The sequence below is a fragment of the Narcine bancroftii genome, chromosome 4 (assembly GCF_036971445.1).
Source record: "Narcine bancroftii isolate sNarBan1 chromosome 4, sNarBan1.hap1, whole genome shotgun sequence".
Taxonomy (NCBI): Eukaryota; Metazoa; Chordata; class Chondrichthyes; order Torpediniformes; family Narcinidae; genus Narcine; species Narcine bancroftii.
Genome location: NC_091472.1, coordinates 186,321,848 through 186,335,234, shown reverse-complemented (window position 1 = coordinate 186,335,234; position 13,387 = coordinate 186,321,848). Strand labels below are relative to the sequence as shown.

General features: G+C 36.5%; 1 protein-coding gene across 3 annotated transcripts in view; it reads right to left on the bottom strand.

Moving 5' to 3' along the window:
* Positions 1–13,387, bottom strand: part of glt1d1 (glycosyltransferase 1 domain containing 1) — a 58,085-nt gene that overhangs the window by 26,621 nt on the left and 18,077 nt on the right. For all 3 annotated transcript variants that reach the window (XR_011356256.1, XM_069933214.1, XM_069933213.1), the window contains exons 4-7: positions 13,145–13,196; positions 7,506–7,542; positions 2,261–2,317; positions 808–903 (exon numbers count right to left, since the gene is read on the bottom strand). Coding sequence is in view for 2 of the 3 variants with exons in the window: in XM_069933214.1 (XP_069789315.1) it covers positions 808–903; positions 2,261–2,317; positions 7,506–7,542; positions 13,145–13,196 (242 nt within the window). In the remaining variant the exon portion in view is untranslated. The remainder of the gene's footprint in view (positions 1–807; positions 904–2,260; positions 2,318–7,505; positions 7,543–13,144; positions 13,197–13,387) is intronic.

Sequence of the window (13,387 nt, the reverse complement as noted above, 5' to 3'; positions counted from 1 at the left end):
AAATATCCAAGCTATTTATTAATTTATTTGATCAAAAAGCTCCCATCAGTGAAATTAATACAGATTCATATAAATTTATAAGACCACCGCCCAGCTAAACTTTTATACAAGCATTTGTATACATCTAAGAAGAAATTCAGGTAAACTTTTTATCAAGAGAAAAATGTTTAAAATATGGAATTCATTGCAAGAGAAATAGAAATTGCATAGTTGCATAATGGGAAGCTATATAAACAAATACAAGTAAAACATTTTTAGATAGGATTACACAAATTAGGGTAGGAGAAGCTTCTGTGAAGCATAAACACCAGAAGAGGTCTAGTAGGCCCAGTGACCTATTCGGTGTTGAACAATCTATGTTCTGTCAAGTGCTATAGCATGTACTACCTTCTTATATCAATTTACATTGTTTGTAAATAAAATACTTCTGAACCATTAATTGCATACCTTGTATATTCCTTCACAGAAGGAATGTCTGGTTGAAAAGACAAAATCTTTCATCACTACTGTATTACTGATGAAGAAAAATGTCTTGGTAAAAATATACATTATTCTGGAATTTATAAGAAAATCTCAAGTGCAATGTACACAAAAGCTGCATGAGACATCAATAAATTATAAGAATAAAGTACATAATTTCTGTGCCATTAATCCTTGTTTGTATTAAACTGTATGCAAAGATGTCCAAACTCTTTTTCAGTAAAACTTTTAGAAAAGAATGGTTTCAATTAACAAAAAAAAAATTAATAAAAAGATTTAGGGAAGAATTTCTGGGAGGTAAATTGAGATTTGAATTGAAATGATTACCTGCAAAAGCATCCACCAAATAGAGTGGATCTTTGACTCGCCGAAGTCCACAAACCAAAAGGAAGATGCATGGGTCAATATTCTCCAAATGAATCCCTATAAACATTATAAAAAATAGCACATTCTTTGCTTATAGAGTAAAAAAATTGTACCAAACAACCCTTTCACTTTGAAGTGTATCTAATCTTCTTTTCATATTTTCACTTTTATTTTTTTCCCCCAGGCCTGGAAGTTTCCAAATAAAAGCAATGATTTCAGTTTGAATATACTCATCCATACATTGTGCAAAAAAAACTATGGATGAACTTCAGAAATATAACTGGAGACTTTGTAAGCTACTGAGAGTACAAAGAAATAGAGATTAGAACTTGATCATAGAAAGCACCGTGCAGTTTCATGCTGCTATTTTAGTGGAACACCCAAGTAGAGTTGGCATGGGAACAGAAAAGGAGAAATGGTATGGGAAACCAACACATCCAGATTATTCAGTAACTTTATTAAAGTAGTTGGTTAAGTTATTTAAAATCATAACATCAAATATGCCACTTCATATTATCAAACAAAATAAGGGATACAGAAAAATATCCAGTCTTTTAATTTTCATTAATTATTTTTATTTATAAATGTTTCAATATATCTTAATTAATATTATTAAAACTTTATATTTTTAATTATTTACAGCAAATTTTTAAAATGCCTATAATATTTAGAGGCATTTAAAAACTCGAAAGAAAAACATTAAAGTGCCACCCTCATCTTAGGCAGGCTGGGTCCTGGCAGGCTGGGTCCTGGCAGGCTGGGTCCTGGATGTGTTGTGCAAATCACTACTTCATGCAGGGAGTCAGCTTGGTCAGTCCACCTTATTCAGCTCAGTTAAGTGTGGGGACTTGAAGCAGAGAGTCTGGATGGCTCAAGTATGACTGACCAGAAATTTGTTACCAATTGTTGATTTTTAGAATGTCAAGGCTTATTATTTTTAACCATAATCAGCTACTGTTTCTTTTAACCTTTGGATTATAAACTAATAGAAAAGAATTTTCCTTTTTTAATGTTTTATTAAATACCTTAAATTAAAAGATAAATGATAAATTCTGTCCTTCATACAAACCTCAAGTTTTTTTTGCTGATAAAACAAGATCTTACCAAAGAAGAAATCACTACAATGTACATTTGTCAGCTGCAATATTTAGTATCAAATGCAGTGTATATTGTTGTGTTATGTAATATTTATTTATATTGAGAATAATATTATTGCATATTATATTACTTGATATTTCAACCTTCCCAACTGGTAAAAACCTATAATCCTGTTAATGCATTATTAAAACTGTAGTCTTTCTCTTTCAAAAATGATTTTTGAACAATATCAGGCAATGCTATTTAAAGAAAAAAAAAACACACACTTATGTATTTCAAATGCAATGCTAGCCATTCCAATAAAAAAACACCATACCTGAATTTTGAAGAAATTCCTTCCAATTAAATTTTGCACAAGGTTTGGTCACCACACCTAAATTTCATCGGAAGAAAAGACAAATAAAAAGAACACAAGATGGTAAACCAAAGCTCTATTTTAATTATTTGGGGGAAATTCTAATGCTTTGAACATAAAAGGATGAAATATGACACTATATACTGATTTGGACTTTTCAACTGTTTTCAGAATGAAACAGTAACTTGTGTTATGAGCTCACTACTTTTTTAAAAAGTTCTTCAGAAACTTTATTCTTTGATATTGGTTTCACCATCCTTTCAGAGACCCTCTCAGGAGGAACTATACCACTGACAATATTGATATCTTGTTCATCCAAGGTAGATGTTCAAACTGTATTTAATTTTTGACATCTGCTATTTCAATTTCTTTACAAATTTTTTTTTGTTACAACTTCTTATCACCTCACAACTTCATCACTCAAATGCTCTTCTTATTGATCTTCACCCTTCATAAACTTCAACTTGTCAAAAACTCTGACTAACACGTACCGTCTTTCAGTGGGCTAATATTAATGCAGTTGATTAAAAACATGTTTCTTTGGACAATTCTTAAATCTTCAAAAATTTAAAGAACTTTTTCTATGATCAAAATGCTTTTAAAATTAACATTATGGTACACTCTTTTAGGATCTATTTTTTTCTCCCAAAAGACTTAAGCATGAAAATAAACACATAGCACCTTTGTTGAAATTATAATAGAATTAATTTCAGCCAAGTTCCACTAAGATCACCAAATTCAATCCAGTCAACAATGTTTAAGCATTTTGTTCCTCGATTGAAATCCTTGTATTTCTCCATGAATTTCTTTTATTCCTTTAGTTTTAACCAACCCTACATTTATAAGCCCCTTAAGCATTCCATTCCCTTAACTCTATTTTTGTGTATGACTGTACTCTTTGTTCTAGAGTCTCTGACAAAGGCCCAAGCCCCACCTATGAAGTGTTTCTCTAAACTTTTAGCCACTCTATTCTCCAAAATCATTTCAATATTTTTTCAACCAAGCTTCTGATTTTCTTCTTACCTCTTTGTTTCCTAATTCCTTGAAGCACCTGGGGTTTTATTTCCATTAAATAAAGATAACACTTGGGCTCTTTCCAAAGTTGGCGATTTAGCAAGGGGAAAAGCTTCATTTCTTACAGATAGATTTGGGGTAAGAGTGGAGAAAGATTGCTCTCCCACATCTCATAATTTAAAATGTGAAGAGAAATCAATTAATTTTTTAAAAATCCAGGCTCTTCTGAATTTTTAAGTTATTTCCCGAAAGGAAAATGCACCTAACCAAAACATAATTGTCTTCAAATCTACTAGAAAACTTTAAAAGCTACATATTGAAATAGAAATAATATATTCTAATTAAATATTCATTAACACCTTCAGATGGACTGCTCAATAATTTTAATTTTTAATAAAGTGCTCATTAAAATAATTGCTTATCACAACACTGCAGTCTACAACTCCAGAATACTTTAAAATTAGTGATTGGTTTGTTCATCAAAGCAACACCTTTGATTTGATTATAGGCACAGGGACTAGGATGACGGAAGGAAAGTGCATTCAAGTTGTCTTCACCTACATTCTGCACGATTCTTTAAGTGCTCTGCATTTAAGGCAATTTAGAAGCTAAAAATTGGGTTCCCTGATAGAAATCCCATTTTCCAAGAAACATACTGAATGCTGAGGAGCAAACCAGCCAGAGGCTGTAAGGAAAGCAAGTTGAACAACTAGAGAAAAGCTAGATGATTCTCCCAGAGTTTTTGATACATCTTTCCAGTGAACCTCAAGAGATTGTTTCTGTCATGAAGGCATTGAGAAATTCTGCTTATTTGTTCAGCCAGACGGAGTGACACAATTACTCAAAGAAATGGGCCTTCAGCCCAACTAGTCCATCCCTGCTTTGGCCAGAGTTTAGAGTGCAGCAACATGAACTTCTTTAATTATATTTTCAAAGAGGCTGAACCTAAACTTTATGCTGCAGTTAGTTTCATTCCATGGAATGCAACGATAACCACAATTAGGAAGGAAATAAAGACCTTAGAAAAGAAAGTACAGTACAATTTCGATTATCTAAAATGGTCAGGACCGTGCCTAAGTTGGATAAACAATTTTTTTTTGGAGAACTGTCATTTTTTAAAAAACAACGCAGTAGCAACAGCAAATCACTTGTATCAATGCTTAAACAACAACGAGCAACAAGGTAAGCCTTTTAAAGCATTAAAATGTTTAATTCTTACCAAAAATGCTGGCCACCACCAATCACCGACACGAACCCAACAGCTGTTGCTGATCCCCTACATAAAAACAAGTGTCGCTGATCCCTGGGGAAGCTTCCCGGGCCGGTGGAGCACTCACTGGCTAGTCAGTGGGCTCCTGTATCTCCAGTCACTAGATCTCCCGACACTGGAGTCCCAACTCTAAATCCTTCTTTCGCCCTACTGCATATGCACACAGGAGAAGTAGGCTGAGGGGAGGATTTGGAGTCGAATTCTGGTGTGCCTAGGAGGGAGGGAAGGGAGGAAGAGGAGGGAGGGGAGTGGAGGGGAGAGGAGGGAGGGGAGAGGAGGGAGGGGAGAGGAGGGAGGGGAGAGGAGGGAGGGGAGAGGAGGGAGGGGAGAGGAGGGAGGGGAGAGGAGGGAGGGGAGAGGAGGGAGGGGAGAGGAGGGAGGGGAGAGGAGGGAGGGGAGAGGAGGGAGGGGAGAGGAGGGAGGGGAGAGGAGGGAGGGGAGAGGAGGGAGGGGAGAGGAGGGAGGGGAGAGGAGGGAGGGGAGAGGAGGGAGGGGAGAGGAGGGGAGAGGAGGAAGGGGAGAGGAGGAAGGGGAGAGGAGGAAGGGGAGAGGAGGAAGGGGAGAGGAGGAAGGGGAGAGGAGGAAGGGGAGAGGAGGGAGGGGAGAGGAGGAAGGGGAGAGGAGGAAGGGGAGAGGAGGAAGGGTAGGGAAGAGGATAGGAGGGTAGGGAAGAGGATAGGAGGGTAGGGAAGAGGATAGGAGGGGAGGGAAGGATAGGAGGGGAGGGAAGGATAGGAGGGGAGGGAAGAGGATAGGAGGGGAGGGAAGAGGATAGGAGGGGAGGGAAGAGGATAGGAGGGGAGGGAAGAGGATAGGAGGGGAGGGAAGAGGATAGAAGGGGAGGGAAGAGGATAGGAGGGGAGGAAAGAGGATAGGAGGGGAGGAAAGAGGATAGGAGGGGAGGAAAGAGGATAGGAGGGGAGGGAAGAGGATAGGAGGGGAGGGAAGAGGATAGGAGGGGAGGGAAGAGGATAGGAGGGGAGGGAAGAGGATAGGAGGGGAGGGCAGGGAATGCCACTAAGCCCAACATCTCCACTCCTGCCTGGGAGCCAGAGATTATGCTTTTGCTGCCGCAAGGCCGCTCTCCTTGATGATGCCATGATCAGAGATTTTTCTGACCGCTTGCATCTGGGAGACAGTGTGACATGCAGTTTGAGAGGGAGAGTTGGAGAAAAATGTCAATTGGGGAAGATAAAGAAGAAAAGGAAAGAGAGAGGAGGGAGTTACCTGAAATGAGGACAATCGACATTCTAATTTCATGTCGGGTCAATTTTTCTTCAACCTGTGAGGTCAGTTCAGCTCTGGAAAAATTTCTGATAAATGAGGATTTTGGAGAATCCGATCTCAGATAATCGGAGTTGTACTGTACCTTCTATGGCTGATGCTGCAAGACTGCTGAGATCCATATGAGATATGCTCAAAGAATAAAAAGAGTGCTTTTTTCTTTATATATTCCATCTAAAATCTGCCTCCTCTCCAACCTTGCTATGGGTCAAGTAAAATTCTCGCACCTGATTGCTAGTTTTGTGTCTGGACATTGAACTCCATTGGCACATTAGCAATTTTCCATATGCTTACATCAAAAGCATATGGAGTAAGTGAGTGAGTGCTTTCGAGAGTCTTCGGTGATATACTGAATCTCCACAAACACCTCACAAAGTGTAGCTGCTGAAGAGCCTTCATTTTGTGATGGCGTCAACATGGAGACTCCAGGATAGATCATCGAAGATATTGACACTCAGGAGCTTGAAGCTCTTGACCCTCTCCCCTTCTGAGCTCTCAATGAGGACTGGATCATGTTCTCTTGACTTACTCCTGAAGTCCCAAATTATCCCCTTGAGTTTGCTACGTTGAGTGAAGTTGTTGGCATGACTGACACCCCTCAATGAGCTGATCTCTCTCCCTCCTGTCGGCTTCCACATTGCCCTTTGTGATTCTGCTGACAACTGTGGTGCCTTCAGCAAATTTGTAGATAGCATTGGAATTGTGCCTGGCCAAACAGCCATGGGTGTATAGTGAGGAGAGCAGTGGGCTAAGCACGTATCCTTGAGGTGCACCTGTGTTGACAGTCAGTAAGGAGGAGATGTTGCTTCCAATTTGTACTGACTGTGGTCTTCCGGTGAGGAAGTCCAGTTGCAGAAGGGGGTGGTGGGGGATGGGGGGATGGTGCAGAGGCCTAGGGTTTGGAGCTTCTTGACCAACACTGAGGGAATAATGGTGCTGTGGTCCATGAAGAGCATCGGTATGTATGAGTTGCTGTTTTCTAGGTGATCCAGAGCTGAGTGGAGAGCCAGTGATATTGCATCTGCTGTGGAGCAGTTGTGATGATGGACGAATTGCAGTGGGTCCAGATCGTTGCTTGGGTATGTGTTAATTCAAGATATGGCCAAATAACTCAGTAAAAGAATGATTTCTATTTACTTCATTACAAATTGTCCGTTAAAATTCAACTTGCATTTAGCACCATTGTCACTTTGCTTGTTATTCTGAAGGGATTGTCAGATTTAATTGTGTCATTGTGAAGTGCAAATAATTCTTACTTAAATGGAGAATCTAACATAAGTATATAAAAACATAACACAAGCAACCTGTTTATAAGTAACCAAAACAACATTTGGCAACACACAATATTACTTTTGAAAATCATGGGCCAAATTCCCCATAAATTAACAAACATGCTCTTTAAGCATGCTTAAAGTACATTTAATACAATGGATTGCATTTTGTTCCCGGATGTCTTGCATGGGTACACAAAACTAATCAGGCATAAGCTTCACTCATTGTATTCAAATTGCAGATAAAATTTGTTCATTAAAAAAGCATCAACACTACTGTACATCATGCAGAGAAAAAAGGAGAAAGTTTAAGCTCCATGCTGAAAAGGCCACTAATCCTACGAATGAAGTAGTTTCCATACCTTACCTTGAGGCTGTACACGAATTTTACTGCCAGCAAATGGCTTAAAAATAGGAAACAAAATGCAATATGAATAATATTTCCAAAACTATACTTGAAATAGTTTGCAAAAGCCAAAACATAGGACAGAAATATTCTATACTACTTCTTCCAATAGATATAACCATATAACCATTTACGGAGCGGAAACTGGCCATGTTGGCCTTTCGAGTCCGCACCGGTTCACTAGAACAGCTCCACTAGCTCAAACCTCCCACTCTATCTTGCATATGAGAGCAGAGCAGTGTTTAAGAGAGCAAATCAAACTCGATTATCACTAAATATTTCCAAAATATTGTCCATTATACCTCAAATCTTTCTAATATGTTCTTAAAATTCATTTTTACACATGCTGTTCATACTTTAATATTTCTCTAGCCTGGTTACTATGTCTAATAGTGCAAAACTAATCAAGAGAATTGTAACCTAATGAAAACTTCACATTAGATCTAATGCAGATAAATGTCTGAAATAGAAATGTATATCGAAGTGCTAAATCAAGCAGAGGAAAGAAGTAAAACCAAAGCAAAGACAAAATGCATTTGAGAGAAGAGACACAAAACATGACTATGACTTGAGATGATGTCAGATCTAAAATGATGAAAAGGGCACACTTCTGAACAGCCGATAGACAGCAGAATATAAAACTAGGAATTTTTTTTAACATTTTCAATACTCAATTTTTATTTAACTCAATCGTATCCTTCAGAAAATCTTTACTATGCAAATATATGCTATATATTCTCTGCAAAAAAAAATCCCTGGTGAGTTAATAAATTTTCACTTCACTCTTCAAATAAGCATTCTCAAAAAAGCAGCAAATCTTTTTCTCTTTTAAAACAAAGACTATTAAAATGTATTTCAATTTTGGGCCTAATGTTGGAATTTACAGTAAATCAAAACATTTCAAATTTATTTGACTTAGAAATTACACTCCTTTGTAAAGGTCATAACTTTTGGCTGCAAGACCATTAACTAAATAACAAAATTTATGAGACGACAGACATTTTGCCAATAGGGCCAACTTCTTAGAAGTTGTATAAAAGTAAAACTTCAGTGGCACCTCACTTATTTGATTGTTCTTCAGTTCAGAGCACTTTGTATTTAACCATATAACCATTTACGGAGCGGAAACAGGCCATGTTGGCCTTTCAAGTCCGCACCGGTTCACTGATTTTGTGCGCCCTCTTCAGGCATTGGTCCCGGTAGATCTTCATTCAATAACGATGGACGAATTCAATGCAGGTGGAATCAGTCGTAGAATTGTTTGATAATGAACCTCATTCCTTTATTCTTTCACCCTCAAATTTCCAATTTTTCTTTGATGCAAAATTCTTCTAAACCTCCCTCTTATTTCACAGAATATTTCAAATTTATGCAAATCACTGACCAGTAGAAACACCAACAAAAACTCAACAATATTGAAAATATCAACCTTTTCCATTCCTATTCATAATTAACCTTATCATTCTTTGAATTAACATGACAGACCTTTTCTTTCTCACTTCTGCTGTCTTGATGTGCTACACAAATAAAAACCAAAACTGAAACCAGATCTGTGACCTAAGCAATGGTTTATAAAAATTTTCTAAGACCCTTTCCATATTGTACTCTCTATGAATAGAGATTGAAAATTTAAAAAAAATTCTAAAATGTTCTCCCTCTTTTTAAAACCATAATTCCTCATTTATGAGATCTGTTCTTCACTCTCTCGAAAGCATTTAAATTTTAACTAGGAGGCAGCTAGATCTGGATACAATGCACCAGTTATGGTTGAAACAGTGTTTTACAACAGTTCATCATGACCTCCTTTGTTACATAAAAAGTATGCAAAATACTAGGCTTTTTAATTACATTCTCATAATGTCCAGCCACTTTCTATAAGCATAGATATGCTGCAGGTCATCCCTTTAAGACTTGTGCATTGCAGTTAAATTGGTAGGAAAAAATGTGATGAGACAACTGTAACACTAATAATTTCTCAGCATCAAATTTCGCCTACCACCTGTCCAACCATGCTTCCAGCCTATCTCCAATCACTATGCCTCCAAGTTTTATGTCATCTACAGATTTGGAAATTGTGTGTTGCACAGCCAACATCAAGTCATATGAATCTCAGTGTGTCCTAGCAATGACCTCCTCCACCCAGGAATTCCACTGTATGCTTTCCTCCAGCTCAAGAAACAACCACACCACAACACTCTTTCTTGTTATCTAGCCAATTTTCTATCATCCAATTACATCCTCACCTCTGAAAATATTTGTCAGTAGACACGATTGGCCTTTACTGAATCCATGATGACTTTCTCTAATCAATCCACACATCAAAACAACTGATATTTATGTTCCTTATCATTATTTCTATAACTTTTACGACTGGCCAGGGTAAATTGACTGGTCTGTGGTTACTTAGTTTATACAGTATTGATATACTCTTTCAACCAGACTGCCATGTGTTCAGTTTTCAGGATCTCAGGCACCAGTTTTGAATCCATAGACGGTTGAAATATAGTTAGGGCTTGTTCAATTATCTTTTCATTAGCCTACCAATCATTTAGATTTAAAAAAAAATGCAAATTAGCTCCTAACACGAGATTCTTGGACATAATGGACAAACACAATACCCTTCTTTTGTAATGAAACAAGCAAGTCTGCATTTAGTAAAAAACACAGAAATGCCACAGGAATTCAGCAGGTCTCGCAGTATCCATAGGAGAGAAAGACAATATAATCGACGTTTCAGGCTGGAGACCTTCTTCATACCTTGAAGTAGGGCTCAAGCTTGAAACATCGGTTATATTATCTTCCCTCCTGTGGATGCTGTGAGACCTGCTGAGTTCCTCCAGCATTTCTGTGCCCTTCCTTTTGTAAACTGGATATTGATAAGGCTTCTGATATTATGTTTAGATATAGTTTGCTTCCAAACTACTGAAAAACAGAAACTGTGAACCTATGTCATTTCAATGCCCCTGTTATTAAAAAATTGATATCCTGAATAAATGTGCCAAATTAAATGTGTTGCAGCTTCCTAAATCAAATATGTGTTTTGAAAAATACTTGTCATTTAAAAATGTGCAATTCTTGAATTAGGTGGAAATAACTAACATTTAAGAAGCCCATTTAAGCATGTGATTTTCTAAAAGGTGTCTATGGTTTAATATCCTTGTATACCAAAGTCTACACAATCCATAATATATTGACAATGAAAATATTACAAATTGATTAATGTGGTTATTAGTGGACTAAAATGTCTTCAGGTTAGTGTGGCTGAAGATGCAAGGTAAAAGAATTTTGCCACATTTTGGCTCATGATCATTACTTAGTGGACAGTTACAAATAGAACATCCAGTCGGGTTAAGACACAATTGCCATGAACTTGAATAACCTACTGAAACTGCTTAAAATATGAAGGGACAAGGTTATTGGTTTTGTTCCCTGTGTAAATCATACCTTAAGAACAATAGGGGTGGGTTGGAAGGAAATATAAGCAAAGCATAACTTGGTTTTGTTTTCTTTTTAGTAATCAATTAAAATACATTGGGATAGTAATGTGGATTCACAAGTTATTTGAAAAGAGAGAAAGTGGCAAAATTAATGTGGCAACAAAAGCAGATGCTCTAGTTCTATTTAACTTTTCAAGTCATAATAGGCCTAACAATTGTGAGAACTTAGATTTTTTAAAACTTTTTTTCTGGGAGAGCTGCCAACAGTGAGAATTGGGGGCAGCTACTTTGTTTATCAGCACACTGTCAAGGACAGTTTGGATTAATTGGGAGGGGGATCTAAAGGTTAGTTTTGGCTTGGTATGTGAAGTTATTTTTATTGCTTTTAAGTGGGTATACCATGACATTTTGAAAGTGTCTATCAGCTTATTAATTAATGTCTTATTAATTTAGACTCTTTTCATTATATTATTGATTTTGATTCAATTAGATCTTAAGGTAATCTCTTGGAATATCTCAGATCTGAATCATCCAGTTAAACATCGTAAAGTCTTTTCACATATTAAAGTTTCAACCAGGGATAATTTTCCTAGAAGAAACCCATTTATATTTATTTGATACCTCTTGGTTTTTAAATTTTTGTAAGAAACAGCACTTCCACTCAGCATTTATGGTCAAGTCTTGATGGTTTCAATTTTGATTGATCAGTCTGTTCCATTCATTAAATATAACAATATTGCTGATGCTAATGGATGCTTTTTAATCTTGCCTTGCAAACTTTATAATAAATTGTTTCTGTTAATGTTTATGGTTCCAATATTGAAGATCCAAATTTTTTGAATGTTTTTTTTTTCTCTTCTACCGGGCTTAAATTTGTATTCTTTGATTTTTGGGATGAGACTTAAATTGTTGGCTCGACCATGTGCTTGAACATTCAACTCCAAAAGTTGTTATTTTAAATAAGTCTACTATGCTTATCAAGTCATTTATGCTACAATCAGGTATTATAGACATCTGGCGATTTTTCCAACCTAATGATAAGGAATTTTCTTTTTTTCTCTAATGTACATCATACTAACTCATGGATTGACTATTTTCTCACAGACCAACAATTGTAAAAATGAAAATATAATAATTTCAGATCATTCTCTGGTGGTTTTATCTATTAATATTCCAGATTTACCCAGAACTACGAAACAATGGCATCTGAATCCTATTTTGTTGTCTGACCCTGACTTTTTGAAATTTATGAATGTCCTTTAGTTTTTAAAATGTAAATTCCTCTTCTAAGGTCTCTGATTTGGCTATCTGAGATTTCTTTAAAGCATACATTGAAGGTCGAATAATGTCTTTCAAGGCTAAAATTGACCAACAATATGCCTTAACTCCTAAAACTGAGGGTTGAATTTAAAACTAGACATGATTTTCTTCTTACCTATCCTATTCAGACCCCTTTAAAAAAAAAGTAAATCTAATTTTTCCATACATGGGAATAAGACTGGGGAAACTCTTAACTAGCCAAATTGGAAACTATACAGCTAAATGGCTCATCACAGAAATTCATAAAGATGACAGAGTGATTACTACTGACCATGATGAGAAAGATGAAGCCTTTTCTCAATATTATTCTAAACTATATAGTAGTGAATCAACGAACAATTCACATTTGATCATGCAATTATTGAACAAATTAAATATTCCTTCATTGTCTTCACTGTTGGAGAAACCTATTTTTTCTGAAGAGATTGTCGCAGCAATTAACTCTTTGCAGTTCAGTAAAGTTTCCTGTCCCGATGGCTTCCCAGGAGAATTTTATAAGACTTTTTCTTGACACCTTATTTAGATTCTGTATTTTCTGAATCTTTGACTGCTGGGAGATTATCTTTTATGAAGCCTCGATCTCTCTTATTCCTAAAAAGAATAAAGACTCTTCTGCTGGTTCTTCCTACAGGATTGGATTTATAGAACACATTATTGCTGTATTGATCCATTTATGAGGAATGCTTATTTGAGAATGCAAGGTAATTACTTTCTTGTACTCAGACAAGGACCATCTATCGATCCTGGAATACACTAAGCAGATGAGCTTTCAAAACATGTTGCCATGCATATCCTACTGATCAAGGCACAAGGCAAGTGAAGCCTGCACAATACGAGACTTACCCAGTGCAATTCTGCTGCTTTCTTCAACTGGTCTGTAAAAGCCACTAGGAACCTGAAAATTGAAGAAGTCTTCAGAATGAGAATATTAGTGGTTCACAAGACAGTTTTGGATACATTTAAAGTCAAACATCAACATCTTGGGCTAAAAATAAAACCCAAAAAGCCCAATGATTAAAAATAGTGGAAGATGAACATAAATTTAAATTAATTAAATTGAAACCGTTCTGACAACTCACAGTTTCA